The sequence below is a fragment of the Bos indicus genome, chromosome 10 (genome assembly GCF_029378745.1).
Source record: "Bos indicus isolate NIAB-ARS_2022 breed Sahiwal x Tharparkar chromosome 10, NIAB-ARS_B.indTharparkar_mat_pri_1.0, whole genome shotgun sequence".
Lineage (NCBI taxonomy): Eukaryota > Metazoa > Chordata > Mammalia > Artiodactyla > Bovidae > Bos > Bos indicus.
In genome coordinates this window covers 89765130-89785866 of record NC_091769.1, presented here as the reverse complement: position 1 = coordinate 89785866, position 20737 = coordinate 89765130, and the positions used below count along the sequence as shown (strand labels likewise).

Here is a 20737-nt window from a genome sequence, read left to right as displayed (position 1 = left end):
TAGAGGTAGCCATTCCCCAGAACAAACAATATTTTGAGGCAGATTAAAAAAAAGAAAAACTGCTAATGTCATTGAGTATTTTACCTGATTTCTTTACAGGACAGGGATTCTAAAAAGAAATACGGGAAGAGCTTATGAACTTGTATTTAAACTTAGTTAAAGTTTGATTTACTGTGTCACTTCAAGAGAGAAAAAAAAATTTGTTTAGAAACTTGAGCCATTACCCCTTAAGACTGCTATTGAAATGGCAGCTGGATCTCAGGGGTAAGAATCTCCTTCTCACACTCAGCTGGAAATCAATCTTATTTCTTGTACTGTTACAGTGAAAAACTGTGTAAGAGACAGGATCCGCACACCTATTACAGAAACAACTTGACATTCTGTAACAGGCTGAACTATGAATTTTGATATCATGTGATTAAAAAGAGGGGTTTAGAAGTTCTAGTCCCCTTTGTCTCTTTTACCTCAGCATTTAGCTGTGTAATCTTCTCAAACTTTTCCACTCAAGTGCCAATAAAGCTGGGAATGGAATAGAGAAGATACACAATAAAATAAAATACACAATAAAAATTATATGTCTTTGAAGTCTTATTCTTTTTCTTAAAACATAAAAGGAGATTTACATATTAAATAAGGTTCATGCTTATTTTCATTCTTCTGCATTGTTTCACTTTGCTTTCAAGTATTTATTCCAAATCAACAATTAAAATTAACTTCAAGAAAATGAATCACATTTACGTTATAACTCTACATTATCCTGGGTACATATCTACCCATCTTAGTAGTAAAGATCTTTAGATTAGTTTGAAGAACTTGTGTGTGTGTGTCTCTGTGTGTGTGTCTGTGTGTATGTGTGTGTTTCTCTTCAGCCTGGATGCCAGGAGCAAGCACTATGTGTTCTTTCTTCCATGCTTTCAACAAAAGTAACCTCCTTAGTATGTTACAGATTTATCATGAGAATTCAAAATCAAATTTTCAAAATCCAGTCTTGGCTCTTTACCTAAATATTGATTTAAACCAGTCTTACTGTTTCTATTCTGTGATCAAAGTTGGAAACACATCTTTCCCTGCATTTCCTCTCAATGCTGGTGTTAGTGGCTCTGAATAGAAAATTGTTTGTCTGGCTTAGGAAATCTGCTGACATCTGTAGAATAATCATCATCTTCCCAGGAGAAAGAACCCAGGAACTTGTCTTGTGATGACTCTCCATGGCTAAACAGATGGAATATATGGAGTTAAATGTAAGATAAAGTTTGACTAGAACACAAAAAGCCAGCCCTGATATCCTGATCAAATAGCTCCCTCGGTTCTCTGCTCTGCAAATAAGTCCCTGCAGCCAGAAGATGCCAGCTTCAACTTTGGATGAGGTTTTTTACCTTCATGCTCAACTTTCATTTTAGTTCCTTCTGGAAACTAATGCAAAATGAAAAGACAAAACTTTTCATAGATACACTGTATTTAGTCCAAACACAAATGACTACATGCTATATGATTCAACTTATATAAAATGTCCAGGAAAGACAGAATTATAGAGCCAAAAGCAGACCAACAGCTGTGTTGGACTATGGGAATGCACAAGGATTAACAGCAAAAGGACATAAGAGAAATTTGGGGAGTGCTGGAAATGTTCTAAAGATGTGACTATGGTGATATTTGGACAATCCTAGAAATTTAAAAAAAAAAAATTGCTGAATTGCAGGCTTACAATGGATGAATTTTGCGGTATAGAAATTATATCTCAATAAAGCTACTTAAAGAGAAAATGCCAGTCTTTGGAGAAAATGGATGTTTCAATTAGATTTGTAATGATCTAAATATCAGGAGAAATTTCTGGCTAATTAGAAATGTTTAAACACAGCAAAATAGGATATTGCTTAAATTAACTGACAGTGATGCCAAGACAAGCAGAAAGCACTCTACTTTAAGAAGTTGTTGTTTATATCGATTTTTTATTTTTACATTTCTTTTTGTTATTCATTTGTATGGAACATTTACCTCTAAGAAATGGATTTGGGCTTTATTAGTTGGTCATCTTAATAGTGTATCTCCCAAGAAAGAAGGTTAAGCCAGCTAACACCTTTAAAATTTTTTAAAGGATGAGATAAACAAGTCAATGAAATGTAAACGATTACTTCCTTTTTTTGAGTTTGTTCCTACAGCAACAAACTAGCAAGGAAAGAAGCAAAAAATGAGGACATAATACTGAGAATTATATGTGCTAGATGCTTCATTGAGTTGGTGACGTCGGGTCGGCATCACCGACTCCATGGACATGAGTTTGAGCAAGCTCCAGGAGTTGGTGATAGACAGCGAAGCTCAGTGTGCTCTAGTCCATGGGGTCACAAAGAGTTGAACACGACTGAGCGACTGAACTGAGATGCTTCATCAATCCAACTTTGTCTTCCTGCTTCACACAGAGACTGTATTTCTCAACTTCCTTTGAGTTTAAGATGGAGCTACATCTCACAAAATATGAACAGAAGGGATGTATGGCATTTTTAGGCAAAGCAATAAAACACGCTGCGTAACCACCCAAGCTCTCTCTCTCTCTTCCCTGTGGGAACAACTGGAAGTAAAGAAATAACTCCAAGGTAGTTGAACCCAAGTCATGAAAGAATCTTAGATGCCTGAATTATTTCTTTGAAGAGAACTGACCAGGAGAGCTGCTCAACTGGTATGAGACTGACCGAACAAGAATGAAATCTTTCTGTTGAGCCACTGAAGTGTTGGGACTGCCTGTTGTAGCTAATCGCCCTAACCGATTACCCAAGTTGCTTAATTATTACTTAACTGCCTTGCCTATATGACATGCTGTAGGACTCAAAAGTATATTTCTTACTTTCTTTCTTTTATCAACTGGTCCTATCTTTCCTTCACATCCATCTTTCCTCTTTCTCCTTCTATTCTCCTACTTCATGACTCAAGTTAATGTGCATTTCTCAGACAAAGGAAGAAATGTGTGAGTAGTATTCAGCCTGTCCCTCATTAAGATCCTTCTTCAAGAGGTGGAATGTTTAAATAGGATAAGGTAAAAATAATAATCTGCCATTCTTTATTCAGAAGAACTAGAATGCATCTCAAGTCTTTGGTTAAAATGAACGTGTCTCAAGTCTTTGGTTAATACGTTGCATTATTACCAAGAGCAATGCTGTGCCCGCCCTCCTACAAAAAAAAAAAAAAAAACAGAAAGTTCAACCCTGTAGCAATATATGCCAGGAAAGAAATGTCAGAGTTGGCAGCCACCTTGTGGGTCATGAAACCTGCTTTCATTTTCTGAAGTTTTCGGTAGTGGAGAAGTGCATTATGGTTGCTCTAACACTTTTTTGTCCAGCCCTGAGAGTTATTTTCCCAAAACAACAGATTACCATTTCAATTCATTTTCAAGCTATTTCATTAGCCAGGTGCCCTTTCCTCCTTTTCTGCATATAGAACCAATGCAAGGAAAGAAGAAAGGACCTGCCTTGATCTAGAAACCACATCTTGGGCCACACTCAGCCCAAATCATCACCCCAGCCCTTCAGCTTGTCAACCCCAGTTCCCCCCAACTCCATCGTCAAAAAAATAAAATAATTCAAATGAAAAACAGCTCATAAAACAGTAAATAAAATAAAGTCAGTTTTCTTTTTTAAAGAACAAAATGAAACTTGAGGGAAAACTTACTGGAGTTACAGTTTATCCTGATACAGTCTAGATGGGGAAAAATAAATGAAAGATGAAATTGCATCCTTCAAGGTAACAGCTGCAGACATCCAAAACAATCAGTCCACCCTTCCGGGGACAGACACACGCAAGAAATGTGGCCATTTTATATATATATATATATATACAGTAGGCACAAGTTCAAGGGTGGGTGTATATGTACAGTATATTGTTTTGTAAAGTTGGATACATATATATATACACACACACACATATATATACACATATGTATAGAGATATATACTGGTATACATATATATCCACAATAGACACCAAGTATGCTGCTTTTTTTTTCCTTCAAAAATCCAGTTCATTATTATTAATGTATTTCAAACCCAGACTTTGAAATATTAATTTTGTTAAACTTGGAAAATACTGCAAAAATTTCCCCACCAAATGCAGCTTATATTTTGTTTCCCTCTATAATTTGTTTTTCTTGAAATTGCTCTTTAAAATAGCAAAAATACAATTTTTGTTTTAATATTCTAAAGATAATATCACCAGTCTGACATAGTATATCATTTTTTCAAATTTTGTTTCTCAGAGCAGTATTTAACCCTTTCCCTTTTTCTAAAACCAAACTCCCTCCGCCCTCTTTAAGTCAGGCCCCAAATGCAATAGAAATTCACATAGGCAGACTTGCCTTTGTCTTCAGAGGTAAGAAAAGGGTTAACACCACCTGGTCATTTCCTGTCATAAAATGGCCACTTGCAAACAGCTAACCGCACAAACACCCATCCCAGATTTTAGAGAGGCGGGGCCGGGTGCTGGGTCCAAGGAGTTGTATGACGTTAGCCCAATTGACTAGGGTCTCTGCTGCGGTTTCAAAGGCCCCCAGACCAACCCCTCATGGAGCCCATCTCCGTCTTCCTGCCTGAATGCTCAGACTGAATCAAGCGCCCACAGCATTCGAGGAGAAGGCGAGTTGGGTGCATGGGGAGGTGGTCCTGGGCACCTTTGACATCCGACCTATCCCATCCTGTGACCCTGCATCTTGAAGAGAAAAGTCCCTTTTAAAAAAAAAGGGGGGGCATGGAATAGAGGGAATAAAAAGATGGCTATTTTTTCCAGTTCTGGTCACCAGAAAAGGTATTTTGGGTCAGAGATCAGAGCATCTATCCTTTTATTAGCATCTGTTTGGCGCCATGGACACGTGGCCCAGAGGTCAAGCAAAGAGTTAACGGGCAGGTGATGGGGCAGAAAGGTCAGAGATGTGTCTCAGGCGCATTGTTAGCAGGCTGCCCACCTGAACCTAAGTTTGTTTTTTTTTTATTATGATCAGAATTCACATAAGAATGTGTTTAAAGTCAGATATTAAAAGGTAAAAGGAAAATGATCAAGGAAAGAGAGAAAATTACAGGAAAAAAAAAATACAGCGAGAAACTGTGCTCTTCTTCTAGCTAAAGTTAACCCAGTAGTTTTGGAGGGTTTATGGAAAGATAATGCCACCTTTTAAATGTCCCAAAGTAAATCACTTTAAGCAAGTCAGTGTGAAAGAAATGAGTGGCGAGTGACGGGGCAGAATAAAACTACGTGAATCCAGACAGGAGCAATTTATAACACCCAAACATTCTGAGGAAGGTGGGGGCGGGAAGCTAATTTGTTCCCCAGAACATCTCTTGAGAAAAATCTGGGTTTGGTTTCATGCGGTTAGGTTTGTCATGTGTCGTCAACCGCAACAGAAAAGTGGGAGCAAACAGCCCTGGAGCATCTGGTACGATCGCCGGACAGAGGAGGCTATGCCCCTGGTGGGGACGGGGAGGGGAGGGCTGGGGGAGGGGAGAAGCAAGGTCTCAGCTGCTGGAGAAATGCCCATCCCTCGTGGATGCAAGAAGGAGGGGAAGCAGGTGTGCGGGCACGCTTCAGAGAAGGAAAGGGAAAGAGGGAACCTAAAGCAAGAAACCCAAGAACTTTAAAGGAGAAGTGGTTTTCTGCTTGGGTTTCTGTGCAGCTGAGGCTCTCGTCTCTGTCAAGGATCTGATCTAGGCAGAGGTGCTGGGTCGGGCTCATCTTTCTGGGTTCATCCACATGGTCCCATGAACTGAATGGTGTCTTTAAGTCAACATGAGGACTTGGAGCTTTCAAGACAGCAAACAGCTGGGTATGTTCAGTTGAGAAGTAGAGAATGATTTTGTTACCTTACTTGAAACACATACTTGGAAAGAAAAATCTACCCCAGGCCCTTGTTCATAGGGTCTGAGAGAGTGGTCTTGCTAGTGAGGATGTACTTTTTAATGAGAAATGAATCAGAAGAACTGTCCTGGCAAGGCAATCTCCTTTAGAGCTCCAGTAACAGCTGAAGTTCTCTCTCTGCCTGAGCCTTGGCATGTATTTGAGGGATGTGGATGTGTGTGTATGATGTTCATTCTTTTTTTGTGTGTCTGTGTGTGTGTTGTTTGTTTCATTTTAGTTAAAAGGAGAAATGTTATTTTCTATATTGATGAGCTTTGGTTTGAGCAAGGAAGAGATGAACGTTCCTAGGAGCTGTGGGTCTTCAATAATGGATACAGTCGACAGGAGTACTTTCTCTGCCTGAGTAACAGAGAACCCATGATGACTGAGTAGTTCAGAAACATGGGTAGTCACACCACTGTGACCTACTTTCTCTGCTTCCAAAGAGACAGAGCATCTGGAGACCCTGAATGCAATTAACCAAGCTGCAAGACACTGCCTACAAGCCTCCGTCACTGAGGAAGGGTGGCCTGCATCTTGCTGAGGGTTCTACAGGCCCGTGAACGAGGCTGCACCAACCTGATGGACTTGTTGGCTCCACTCACACCAGCACTACGGCAAAAGATGCCTTCTGCGCGTGTGTAAAAGGTGACCGTCATGAAAGCAGCCAGAGTCGTTAAGTCCGTCACATCACTGATCCACAGGATTGATCTTTGGAGGTAATGGATAACCCAGGATGATTGAGTAGTTTACAAATATGGGTAGTCCCACCTCTGAGACCTACTTTCTTTGTTTCGTGTCTATCAAGCAATCATAAAAACAGGTAACTGATTTATCTCACAAACTTACTGTGGGATTAAAATAAGGGTTTTTTTTTAATATTTAAAAATACTATAATATTAAAATTGTGATTATAGCTTTTAATAGTAAGAGATCAAAATATGATTGGTCAATAGTCAACCTCACAGCTTTAAAAACATGCTATGCTTAGCTGGACACTGTCCATGCCTGCTATCGCCACAGCTGCCATCTTCAGGAAGAAAGACCCTTGGAAAAGCCTAGTCTCCTTGACGTTTAGAAGATATACTACAGCAGAAAAATACAGACATGTATATCATGGGCTTATATGTGTGAACAATTTGAAATAAACAGGAGTGTCATTAGCGCCTGTGTTAGAAAAGAGACATAACTTAAATGGAGGGAGGGATCATCTAAAATTAGTGATGGGGATTTTGTACATAAATGAACACGCTGCTTGGAGATGTTTACTACTATAATCAAAAAAAGGGTACGATGAATTCATGACTGGGAGAAAGAAAGCATTTATGAAGGGGTAGACCCTGGGCAGGGAGGGCAACAGAACCTTCAAACAAACATGAGTATGGAGTGTGTACATACACTTCAAGGAATTTAAGTTCAGTTTCTAGTTATGGTTGAAAGAAAGCTATGTAACTGAAACCAGTAATTGTGGTGAACCATACCCTTCAGAGAAAAGTCACCATTGTTTCTAAAGAAGCACAGAGCTCTTCAGGGTAGACTCGCTCTGTTTTGCCTATGATGCCTCGGTCTAGAAGGAGGTACATTGATCACATGCAGAAAGGAGCCAGGAGGCTAGAGCAGAGTCTTTTAAAAATTCACATTGCCCGGATTTTCATGAGAGTTTAAAATGGAAAAATAATGCTTCTAGGAATACATCTGGAATCTATGACTCTGTGTGTGTGTGTGTGTGTGTGTGTGTGTGTGAAAGGGAGAGAGAGAGAAACTGTTCATCTTTCTGAATCATCCCCTTTTATCTCCCTCCACTTCCATTTTTCCTTTTAAGATGTGAGACCTGTCACAGTTGGCCTTCTAATCTTACAAAACAAAATCTAAAATGGAAAAAAAAAAAGTTATCTGCTTAAAGCCAATGTGCATTTCCCTAGAACCCCAAAGGGCTGAGTATTTCTTATGTCTCTGGCTCTCTCTTACCTTAAAATAGATGGTTAAAAATTGACACTAAATCCTCTTTTCTGGGAGCTAAGTAGGAGGTCATATTTGTTTTCATTTGGGTTCGGGGAGGGGTTGTTCTTGGTTTTAATCTTTTCTGCTGTTTTTCAGAGAAGCTGACAGCCGGCTCCTGGTGGTTGGTTTCAGGTATGCAGTCCGGTTGGGTGGTTTCAGGTGGGGAGCACGATGCAGGGAGGGGAAGGGGGAGGGGACAGGGGGATGCCAGCCCCTGTAGGCTGCTCAGTACACTCTGTTCGCAAGGCTGTTTGCTATGCGGGCCGCAGGCTTTGGGCCTTTGAAGGGTTGAATACCATCTTTTGATTTACCATGGCTGATGGTGGGGAGGACTGGAAACTCAAGAACACTCACAAAGATCCAGCAAAAGAAAAAAAAAAAAAAAAAAAAAAAACAAACACACACGTACACAAAAGAAAAACCAAGAGACGCACTGACAACAGAAATCCAATGTGGTTGGAAAAGAAAAAGGGCATAGTATTGTAAAAGCTGCAAACTGGAAAAAAAAGGAGACACAACTAAACAAGCCACTGCTCAAAACAGTCTTCTGTGTCCTAGAGCATTTGAGGATTGTAGTACAGGCACTTTTCAAATGTAACCAGTTGACCTGACAGCAGATTAGAGTGGTATGGATTTCCCACCTTCCCAGCAGGCCATCTAGGATTCTGGACCATGTTGTATCTGCTACATGTGTCCACCATGTCATCCCCACACCTCTGACAAGCCATCCTACTGACATCTTTGGGAAGGAGCTGTGTATCTAAACATATTCTACATCCTCAAACCAATCATAGGCTTAGAAAGTTTGAACTCAGCTGTGATAACACAGGCATTGACTTTCTATTGAGTAGAATCAACAGAAACACAGATTGCTTTTTTTTTTTTTTTTTTCTTGCAAAAACCAAGAGGTCCCCACTTTCCAAAGTGTATTGATTAGAATTCAGTCAAGGTCAGTAGCCCAAAAGAATGTGAGGCCATAAAAAGAGGAATTTCCAAAGTATTACTATAAGTAATTACAGTAGAAGAAGAGGTCCTTTCTCAATAAAGTTACAATTTGAAATCGCCAATTTTTCAACATGAAGGAAAACTGGATATGTATTATATGAGAACAGAGTAACTGTTAGCAGTGTGACTTAATGATCTTTATAAAAAGGGCTGCTGAATGAGGGTAGGAATGTCAGGAAGGAAGAAGGAGATACGTATCAGGAGACACACTGTCCTTCAATGTGTCAGACTCTAAACTCAGAGAATTTTCCCACAGTGGGATCATGGAAACAATGAGCCTGGTCCTCCCTACTAGGAGAAAGTATAAGGAGATAGTAGTGTTGTCAAGGCCACTAGAATTTCCCATGCGATTGGTCCTTGTGGAGCTTCAAACTGCATTCCCCATCCCACTTATGTGGCTCTGTTCCCTCCAATACCACCCTCCCATTTTGCTTCTATCTCCTGCCCTGGCCCTGCTCTCTAACTTTGACTGTTTTGAGTGGTGACCGAGGAGTTGGACTTAATGAGAATGGAATTGATCAAAAGATGGACCAAAGTAGCGTGTTTCACACAAAGCTAAACGATTCCAAAAAACCAAGAAAGGAAACTTAGAAAACGAATCTTCTAGTAAAGAAATACCACCACTGTCAGAAACCAGAAATTGACATCAAAAACTTCATGCAGAAACAAGGAGAAGGTGTTTGTTGCTGTTGGGTTTTATCCTCAGTCTATTAAACAAGAGGTGAGCAGCTAACTTTCAAGAAACAAACGAAGAATTCAATCAAACCAATGAAAATCGGAAAAGAAAGGGAAGACAAGCCCAAACGGAGTGGCAGAGGGTACTTCATACGATACCTAAGTTAACCATGAGCTTGACACGCCCCCCATCGAGCTCCAAACGCAGGGTGTCAGCAGAGTCCCTGGAGGTGGTAGCCACCAGCAGCCCGTAAGCTCGCTGGGACATGAAGCGGAAGGACACGTCCTCTGCCTCGGTGTGCATGACCATGGGCATGATGATCTTCATGTACATGCTGCCGTCATAGCTCAGGATGGACGCCTCTGCAGAGAAGAAAGGAAGAGATGGTTAGGAGGAAGCATTTCAGCATTTGCCTTCACTTCCAGGGTAAGCAGGATAGTATGGAGATGCACCAACTTTGTAGACAGGTAGCTTGTGTTTGGGAGCTTCCCTGGTAGGTCAGTTGGTAAAGAATCCACCTGCATTGCAGGAGACCCCAGTTCAATCCCTGGGTTGGGAAGATCCCCTGGAGAAGGAAATGGCAACCCACTCCAGTACTCTTGCCTGGAAAATCCCATGGACAGAGGAGCCTGGCAGGCTGCAGTCCATAGGTCACAAAGAGGCGGGCACGACTGAGGAACTAACATGGGCTTGCATTTGCTCAATCTCCATTGCCACTTTTAAGCTAGATGCAGGCCCCTTAAATGCTGAGGGTCTATTTCCTCTTTTGCAAAGGACATCTGGTAGCCTTGGTCCCTGCTCTACCATGCTCACCGACTCGCCAATGGCATCAAATGAAGTAATGGATGTGAAGTCATTCTGCAGAAGTGAAAATATCCTCACAGATGGTAGTAATTGTAATTCTGGGCTTCCCTGGTGGCCCAGATGGTAAAGCATCTGCCCATAATGTGGGAGACCCGGGTTCGATCCCTGGGTTGGGGAGATCCCCTGAAGAAGGAAATGGCAACACACTCCAGTACTCTTGCCTGGAAAATCCTATGGACAGAGGAGCCTGGCAGGGCTACAGTCCATGGGGTCGCAAAGAGTCAGACACGACTGAGCGACTTCACTTTCTTTCTTACACTGTAGATACGACAAAGCCAAAGACACTAAACAAAGCCTGAGTCCTGTGAGCACTTCATGAAGAACCTGAGAGTAGGCGCAGTTTATAAGCACCGTAGCAAACACATACATACTTGCCAAGTGCTGCTGGGAAGAGAACAGCAGCATAGCCAGGCCTCAGAGCATCCCTAGTGGCCAGGCCTTGTGAGAGTCTGCTTGGCCCATTCAAAGAAGACTGATAAGAGCCAGGGCTAGAACAACAAAAGCTAAGGACAGCTTTGAAAACCAGCCATTTTATTTTTATTCCAGTAGTACCTTTATAAGAAAAGGAGCAGCTCACCTCTTTGCCAATCCAAACAACACTTTGGTTATGAGCCCTCCAGCCCCTCCAATATGTTAGCTCACTTAATGCCACAAGGTGGGTCTATTATTCCTACTTTCAAACAGAAAACCACAGCTCATGGTGGGGGATGGGTATTATCATCCCAAAGTCACATAGTCTAGATTTTAATCCAGTATATCCAATAGCAAGTCCAGGGCCTGTTCTGTAGCATCAAGTCGTTCAAAATGTGAATTTGTTGAATCATTCATTGAGCAAATATGTTTACAGAACACAGGACAAGAGCATCACTCACTTTCCCATGAAGCCAGTCATCACTGAGCTCCGTTTCTGGCATTGAAGCAGTCCTTATTAAATATTTGCTGTTGCTAAATATTTGCTGCTGCTGTTGCCGCTAAGTCGCTTCAGTCATGTCCAACTCTGTGCGACCCCACAGATGGCAGCCCACCAGGCTCCGCCATCCCTGGGATTCTCCAGGCAAGAACACTGGAGTGGGTTGCCATTTCCTTCTCCAATGCATGAAAGTGAAAGTGAAGTCAATCAGTAAGTGTCCGACTCTTCATGACCCCATGGACTGCAGCCTACCAGGCTCCTCTGTCCATGGGATTTTCCAGGCAAGAGTACTGGAGTGGGTTGCCAATATTTGCTACTTTCCTATATACACTGTCCCCTTGAGAAGGAACTGGTAACCCACTCCAGTATTCTTGCCTGGGAAAATCCCATGAGCAGAGGAGTTTGGCAGCCTACAGTCCTTGGGGTCGCAAAAGAGTCAGACACGACTGAGCACATGTGCACTATGGAGGGTACAAAAGGCGAAGCAAACAAGATCCCTGTCTTGAAGGCAGAAACAGTGCACACAAATAACTGAACTAGAATTTAAAAATGGCTAAATGGCCCAGCAAAGGTGCATCAATAAAGCCAGGCACATTCAGAAGACAGAGGCTATAGCACGCAGGTGAGTGGAGTACATGGGGTAGTCTGAAACTGGTCTTGGTAGATGGGTGGAGTTTTTAATGAAAAGTGATGCCATCAGATTTGATAGGTAGACAAAACAGTGTCTCCATATATAAAAAAGAAAGAAATAGGGGAATGCTCAGATAATAGCAAACTTCACCAGAAGCATCAAGCATATTTTGAGAATAGTTACACAAAGGTGCTTTGACATTACAATGAAATCAACAGATTTGGGTAGATACTGAGAAGTAAATGAATGATTAACAAAGAGATAAACATCTTCTGTCTTCCTGTATAAAAGGAACAGGAACAGATTGGTGAGACGAGGCAGACCACACAGAAGGTTCTCAAAATAGTCTGTGTCATCATCATACCCCCAACCTTACTTTCACAACACACAAGGTGCATGAAGAACAGTATAAATACACCTGTCATCCCTGGGAATCGACCATCACCCAGTAAAATCCGTGACATGCTAATAGCTGTATATTGCAATTTGCAAACTCTAAGGGTCACAAATAAAGGTGGGACAGTAACAGACACCATCAAACTGAAAACATATTTTGAAGATCTGCTCTTAGATGCGAAGGATAATCTAAATTTAACACACACTCTAGATGCGAAAGAAACTTCTATCTCCTGAAAGAGCAGAATCAAAAGATCAATAATGATCACTAAAATTTACTGAGCACTTAAACCATTTACTTGCGCTTTCTAAGACTTTACATGCATTAAGATGCATTCAATCCTCACAAGCACATCATGAAGAAGACACTATTATTATAGTTTATAGATACCAGGTCGCACATCTAACAAACGGCAAAGCTAGAAGTTAAATGCAGGCAGTCTGATCCTCATAGCTGTACACTTGATGATTCTGCCACATTTCGAGAGTTATACCAGAATCACACCCATGTTTCTTAGCACCCAAAGTACATCTATAATGCTTCATGGCAGAGTGTGGTATGCTTGTGTATTTGTGCATATATGTACATGTGTGCACAGACACATAAATGCCATTATTCAAAGTTGTATTTTATGACCATATAGAATTACATAAACAGAAATTTCTGTTTGTTTTTAAAGAAGTTCACTGAAACCTAGTATATTTTGTTATCACACAGTGCAGCATGTGGAATCTTAATTCCCCACCAGAGATCAAACCCGTGCCCCCTGTGGCGGAACTGCAGAGCCTTAAGCCCTGGACTGCCAGGGAAGTCCAATGATACAAATTTCTAAATGATATCTTGTTATACATTACTATGCACAATGCTCTGCGTGGCTTTATGATTATGCCACTGCTGCTAAGTCACTTCAGTCATGTCTAACTCTGTGTGACCCCATAGACGGCAGCCCACCAGGCTCCCCCGTTCCTGGGATTCTCCAGGCAAGAACACTGGAGTGGGTTGCCATTTCCTTCTCCAATGCATCAAAGTGAAAAGGGAAAGTGAAGTCGCTCAGTCGTGCGTGCTTCTTCACGACACCACAGATTGCAGCCCACCAGGCTCCTCCACCCATGGGATCCTCCAGGCAGGAGTACTGGAGTGGGGTGCCATTGCCATGAACACCATTAATTACTACTATGACTTTCTACTATAAATACCTACACTCAAGCACACTCCTTTTCAAGAGATGCGAAGGCATTTGGTGAGCCATGAAATGGTTGTTTGGATGCATTCAACTTTAGTAATTCCAAAATTAATGGCCAACTTGATCCCTCTAGATATATGCAGTGAGAGAATATGCATCTTTATGTCAATATTGGTAGTGTCGGAGAATAAACATAAGGTGAGTGTGTAGTTAAGCATCCAGTGGTACAAAATGAAGTATGGATCTCAGCGCATACCTTTGCGTGTATCTTGGTGAGTGTGTTCTAATTTAATATAGAAATCAGCTGAAAATAAATTTGCTTCAGAATTCATATTAACTTGCTCAAAATATTTCAAATAAAAGGGGTACATGAATGGAATACTAATTTGAGGGAAAATGAGTCTAAAGAAAGAACGCTATTTGATCTAAAGTCTATCAGCTTACTGAGTATTGAAAGACTTCATCATGAAATGCTGAGATAACAATACTTATACAGTTCTATTTTTTTCCTCTTTTCTGCTTTTATAACTTCCCTTTGTTTTAAGTGAATATTTAACATATTATGTTAATTTCTTTGATGATTCTTAACTATATAATTGGGCTTCCCAGTTGGCTCAGTGGTAAAGATTCTGTCTACCAATTCAGGAGATGTGGGTTTGATCCCTGGGTCAGGAAGATCGCCTGGAGAAGGAAATGTCAACCCACTCCAGTATGCTGGTCTGGGAAACCCAATGAACAGAAGAGCCGGGTGGGCTACAGTCTATGGGGTTGCAAAAGAGTTAGACTTGACTTAGTGTCAGACTTAACTAAGTCAGATTTAGCAGCAACAATTATATAATTAACTAATTAAAAGCTTCTTTCCTAGTGGTTGGTCTAGGGCTTACAACATAAATCTTAGTTTATGAGAATCTACTTCCCATTTATATGAACTTAATTCCAGAAAGACATAGAAATTTTACTCTTACATGCTCTCATCTATTCCTCCCTTCTGTGTTATTATTGTTATTCATGTGATGTCTATATGTGTTTCAAACTCAAAAATACATTGTTATACTTATTGCTTTATAAAAACTTCTGTCTTTTTACGAAGTGAAGCAATGAGTTCTCAGATATATTTATAGAGATTTTTAAAGTTAAGCTTATTTACCATCTCTGTCTCTCTTTCTTCTTGTGGATTCAAATGACACCATCTGGTGTCATTCCCTTTCTCCAGTATAGCTTCATTCATTTTTGTTTTATTGTCAAATATATTACAATTCTATATGTGATAGACCCAATAACACAATGTTATAGATTATTTTATGTAACTGCCTTTTAAATCAGTTAAAAGAAGAAAGAAAAAGATATGCTTAATTATACTTTTCATCACTACCAACACAGTTACCTTTATTGGAACTCTGTGTTTTGTTTTGTTTTTTTTTTCCATGAAGATTCAAATTACTGTCTGCTGCCACTTTCTTTCAGTTTATAGAACTTCTTTTAGTACCTCTTATATGGCAAGTATACTAGCAATGAAGTCTCTGTTTTTTGTTTAACTGGATAGATCTTTATTTCACTTTCACTTTGGAAAGACAGATTTTTTTTTTTTTTTTTGACTATAGAATTCTTGGTTGTTGATATATGTCTTTCAGCACTTTTAATGTCAACTCACTGTCTTTGGGCTCCATTGCTTCTGAACAGACATCAGCTGTCATTCTTACTGTGATCCCTTGTATATGATGACTTGCTGTTTCATGATTTTCTTTTTGGGTTTCAACATTTCTATCATCATGAGTATGGATGTGAATGAATTTCTTTGCATTGATCCTATTTGAAGCTCACTAATGTATAAATAAAAAGAAAGTAGGGAAAACCACTAGACTATTAAGGTATGACCTAAATCAAATCCCTTATGATTATACAGTGGAAGTGAGAAATAGATTTAAGGGACTAGATCTGATAGATAGAGTGCCTGATGAACTATGGACGGAGGTTCATGACATTGTACAGGAGACAGGGATCAAGAGCATCCCCAAGAAAAAGAAATGCAAAAAAGCAAAATGGCTGTCTGGGGAGGCCTTACAAATAGCTGTGAAAAGAAGAGAAGCGAAAAGCAAAGGAGAAAAGGAAAGATACTCCCATTTGAAAGTAGAGTTCCAAAGAATAGCAAGGAGGGATAAGAAAACCTTCCTCAGTGATCAATGCAAAGAAATAGAGGAAAACAACAAAATGGGAAAGACTAGAGATCTCTTCAAAAAAATTAGAGATACCAAGGAAACATTTCATGAAAAGATGGGCTCGATAAAGGTCAGAATTGGTATGGACCTAACAGAAGCAGAAGATATTAAGAAGAGGTGGCAAGAATACACAGAAGAACTATACAAAAAAGATCTTCATGACCCAGATAATCATGATGGTGTGATCACTCACCTAGAGCCAGACATCCTGGAATGTAAAGTCAAGTGGGCCTTAGAAAGCATCACTACGAACAAAACTAGTGGAGGTGATGGAATCACAGTTGAGCTATTTCAAATCCTGAAAGATGATGCTGTGAAAGTACTACACTCAATATGCCAGCAAATGTGGAAAACTCAGCAGTGGCCACAGGAAAAGGTCAGTTTTCATTTCAATCCCAAAGAAAGGCAATGCCAAAGAATGCTCAAAATACCACACAATTGCACTCATCTCACAAGCTAGTAAAGCAATGCTCAAAATTCTCCAAGCCAGACTTCAGCAATACATGAACCATGAACTTCCAGATTTTCAAGCTGATTTTAGAAAAGGCAGAAGAACCAGAGATCAAATTGCCGACATCCACTGGATCATCGAAAAAGCAAGAGAGTTCCAGAAAAACATCTATTTCTGCTTTATTGACTATACCAAAGCCTTGGACTGTGTGGATCACAATCAACTGTGGAAAATTCTGAAAGAGATAGGAATACCAGACCACCTGACCTGCCTCTTGAGAAACCTATATGCAGGTCAGGAAGCAACAGTTAGAACTGGACATGGAACAACAGACTGGTTCCAGATAGGAAAAGGAGTACGTCAAGGCTGTATATTATCTCCCTGCTTATTTAACTTATATGCAGAGTACATCATGAGAAACCCTGGGCTGGATGAAGCACAAGCTGGAATCAAGATTGGCAGGAGAAATATCAATAACCTCAGATATGCAGATGACACCACCCTTATGGCAGAAAGAGGAACTAAAAAGCCTCTTGATGAAAGTGAAAGAGGAGAGTGAAAAAGTTGGCTTAAAGCTCAACATTCAGAAAACTAAAATTGTGCCTCTGGTCTTATCAGTTCATGGCAAATAGACTGGGAAATAGTGGAAACAGTGTCAGACTTTATTTCTTTGGGCTTCAAAATCACTGCAGATGGTGACTTCAGCCACAAAATTAAAAGACACTTACTCCTTGGAGGGAAAGTTATGACCAAACTAGGCAGCATATTAAAAAGCAGAGACATTACTTTGCCAACAAAGGTCTGTCTAATCAAGGCTATGGTTTTTCCAGTGGTCATATATGGATGTGAGAGTTGGACTGTGAAGAAGGCTGAGTGCCAAAGAATTGATGCTTTTGAACTGTGGCGCTGGAGAAGACTCTTGAGAGTCCCTTGGACTGCAAGGAGATCCAACCAATCCATCCTAAAGGAGATAAGTTCTGGGTGTTCATTGGAAGGACTGGTGTTGAAGCTGAAACTCCAAATACTTTGGCCACCTCATGTGAAGAGCTGACTCAATGGAAAAGACTCTGATGCTGGGAAGGATTGGCGGCAGGAGAAGGGGACGACAAAGGATGAGATGGTTGGATGGCATCACTGACTCAATGGACGTGAGTTTGGGTAAACTCCGGAGTTGGTGATGGACAGGCAAGCCTGGTGGGCTGCAGATCATGGGGTCACAAAGAGTTGGACATGACTGAGAGACTGAACTGAACTGAATGTGTAAATTAATGTTTTTCCTCAAATTTGGGAAATTTTCAATCATCAATCCTCTAGATATCTTTTCTGTCTTATCTCCCTCTCACTTTTCCATGACTGCCATCATAGATATGTTGGTACACTTAATGATGTCCCATATTTATCTGATGCTCTTTTTCTTCAATTATTTTTCTTTCCTCTATTTAGACTTTATAATCTCTATTGAGTTATCTTCAACTTTGCAGATTCTTTAGTTAAGTTTGCTAACTCAAACTTACTGTTGAGCCCCTTAGTGAATTTTTCATTTGGATTACTGTACTTTTAGATAGTTAGAAAATACATGTAGATAGGGAGGGAGGGAGAGAAACAATCTCCAAACGAGGGAAATTTTGGAGTTGGAAAATATATAAATAAATACACATATAATTTTAATCTCTGTATTAACATTATCTATTTAATAAATCACTGTCATCTTAAATCTTGCACAGGCTCCCTTAATTCCCCAAATTCCCCTTGAACATATTTATAATAGCTTTGGTGTAGTTTGTCTGCTAAGCACAACATCTGAGCAGTTTCTATTGCCTGTATGTATCCCTGTATATGGCTCACACTTTCCCTTTCCTTTGTATGTTTCACGATTTTCTGTTGAAAACTGGACATTTTACATCACAGACTGTAGCCAGTGTGGACACTACTGCCCCCTCCTTGACTACCACCAGGGTTACTTCCTTCTCTTCGTCCATTAGTTTGTTTGTTCAATGACGTGTGTGTGTTAGTTGCTCAGCCCCCACGCACTGCAGCCCTCCAGGCTCCTCTGTCCGTGGGATTTTCTGGGCAAGAATACTGGAGTGGGTTGCTATTTCCATTTCCAGGGGAATCTTCCCAACCCAGGGACTGAACCCAGGTCTCCTGCATTGCAGGCAGATTCTCTACCATCTGAGCCACTGGCTAAACTAATTCTGTGACATATTTTCTCAGCAGTGTGAAGATTCTGATGTCCTTGTTCAGATATTTTTTTTTCCCTTTTTTATTTTTTAGCCTGTCTTCCTAGGTGTTTTTCTTGGGTCAGTGTAAGTCACTTACTGCTCAACTATTATACCTAAGCCCCCCTGGTCAGTTTTTTTTTTTATCCATTGTCTGTTGGATTTGTGTGACTTGGAGGCTGATTTCACAGTTCAGGAAGTTTAAGACTTTGTCTCATGTTCAGCCCGGGACTAGCACTTGGAAGCTGCCCCTCCTGTCAGTCTTGGGAACATGCACATTCCTCCGGCTAACCCCACCAAGGATAAATGTGGTTTTACCTTTAAGCCTAGTTCCCAAAGATTTTCCCCTGATGATAAACGTAGCTTATCATTCAGCCAGTTGAGAAGCTGTACTTAAGCCGCTTGAGCCAGTAGGCTCTTCCCCTTACTGATGGAGGTATATGTACTTTAGGAATACTTTCAAGTCCTTCCCATCTCCTCCTCTAATTAATCTGAGTGTTGCAAATATGCATAACCATCTAGACCCTCATGGCTTTCTCCACCTCTGATTCTTTTCACTAAACGTCTGGGTGGTCTGCCTTTTCACTCATGGCTACTAGTGTCATAAATCTATCTGTCCTTTCAGAATTGCTAGTGACCAAGATCACCACTATTTTCAAAAGTCCTTTACCCATGAACTTTTCTAAGCCTTGTTCTAAAGAGTCAGGAGAATAACATAATCAATACACATCTCAGTGTTAAATGCACTATATCTGATTTTCTTAGGTGCCATCATGCTATTTTTGAACTTTAGAGTTAGTTCTTTATATTAAGAACAAAATTTTGGTTTGAGATTTAGGTAATCTCTTTGTTGAAGTACCCTGTTTTTCTATTTCAGAGATTGAATTATCTTGTCTGTCCTCCATATCTCTTAGTTTTTTTTATGATGGATTTAATCTCTTTGACTTTTCATCAGCACTCACTGTGATGATCTGAGGCTTTTCCTTCTGTCAATACATCAATATTTAGCCATGTATCCTCTGCCCTCATGTTGTTACTAATTATTTCAATTAAGTTATGTGATCACATTTGGCTCTCAGATATGCCACATACAATCCCCTTTTCCATTCACTCTGTTTTGTACATTTTCTTCAAATTCTTAAGCTGTTGTTCGTTACCCATTCATGTCTGACTCTTCATGACCCCGTGGACTGCAGCACACCAAGCTTCTCTCTCCCTCACCATCTCCCAAAGTTTGCCCAAGTTCATGTCCATTGCATCGGTGATGCCATAGAGCTATCTCATCCTCTGATGCCCTCCTCTCCTTCTTCCCTCAATCTTTCCCAGCATCAGGGACTTTTCCAATGAGTTGGCTGTTTGCATCAGATGGCCAAAATATTTCAGTTTCAGCTTCAGCATCAGCCCTTACAACTGAGCATTCAGGGTTGATTTCCCACAAGATTGACTGGTTTGATCTCCTTGCCATCCAAGGGACTCTCAGGAGTCTTCTCCAGTACTACACATCAAAGGCATTTCAATTCTTAGGCACTCCACCTTCTTTACGGTCCAGCTCTCATAACTGTACATATAGCCTTGATTATACAGACCTTTGTCAGCAGAGTAATGTCTCTGCTTTTCAACACACTGTCTAGGTTTATCATAGCTTTCCTGCCAAGAAGCAAATGCCTTCTGATTTCATGGCTGCAGTCACCACCCACAGTGGTTTTGGAGCCCAAGAAAAGGACATCTGTCACTACTTCCACATTTCCCCTCTCTGTTTGCCATGAAGTAGTGGGGCCAGACGCCATGATCTTACTTTTTTTAATATTTAGTTTTAAGCCAGCCCTTTCACTCTCCTCCTTCACCCTCCTCAAGAGGCTGTTTAGTTCCTCTTCGCTTTCTGCCTTTAGAGTGGTAGCACCCACATATATGAGGTTGTTGCTGTTTCTCCCACCTGTCTTGATTCCAGCTTGTAACTCATCCAGCCTGGCATTTCTCACCATGTGCTCAGCATATAGATTAAACAAACAGGGTGAAAGCAGACAGCCCTGTCATACTTCTTTCTCAATCTTGAACCAATCAGTTGTTCCATACAAGGTTCTAACTGTTGCTTCTTGACCCACATACAGGTTTCTCAGGAAACAGGTAAGATGGTCTGGTATTCCCATCTCTTTAAGAGTTTTCCAGTTTATTAAGATTCATATAGTCAAAGGCTTTGGTGTAGTCAATGAAACAGAGGTAGATGTTTTTCCTGGAATTTCCTAGCTTTCTCTGTGACCCAGATAATGTTGGCACTTTGATCTCTGGTTCATCTTCTTTTTCTAAACCCAGCTT

General features: G+C 40.5%; 1 protein-coding gene across 10 annotated transcripts in view; it reads right to left on the bottom strand.

The window, feature by feature from the left end:
• The window catches only part of NRXN3 (neurexin 3), a 1810124-nt gene that overhangs the window by 1109716 nt on the left and 679671 nt on the right, over window positions 1-20737 (bottom strand). For 8 of the 10 annotated variants that reach the window (XM_070797936.1, XM_070797932.1, XM_070797934.1 and 5 more), the window contains 2 exons: window positions 9712-9915; window positions 3661-3687 (listed from right to left, as the gene is read on the bottom strand). In XM_070797936.1, coding sequence (XP_070654037.1) covers window positions 3661-3687; window positions 9712-9915 — 231 coding nt within the window. The remainder of the gene's footprint in view (window positions 1-3660; window positions 3688-9711; window positions 9916-20737) is intronic. The other 2 variants (XM_070797933.1, XM_070797930.1) reach the window with 1 other exon arrangement.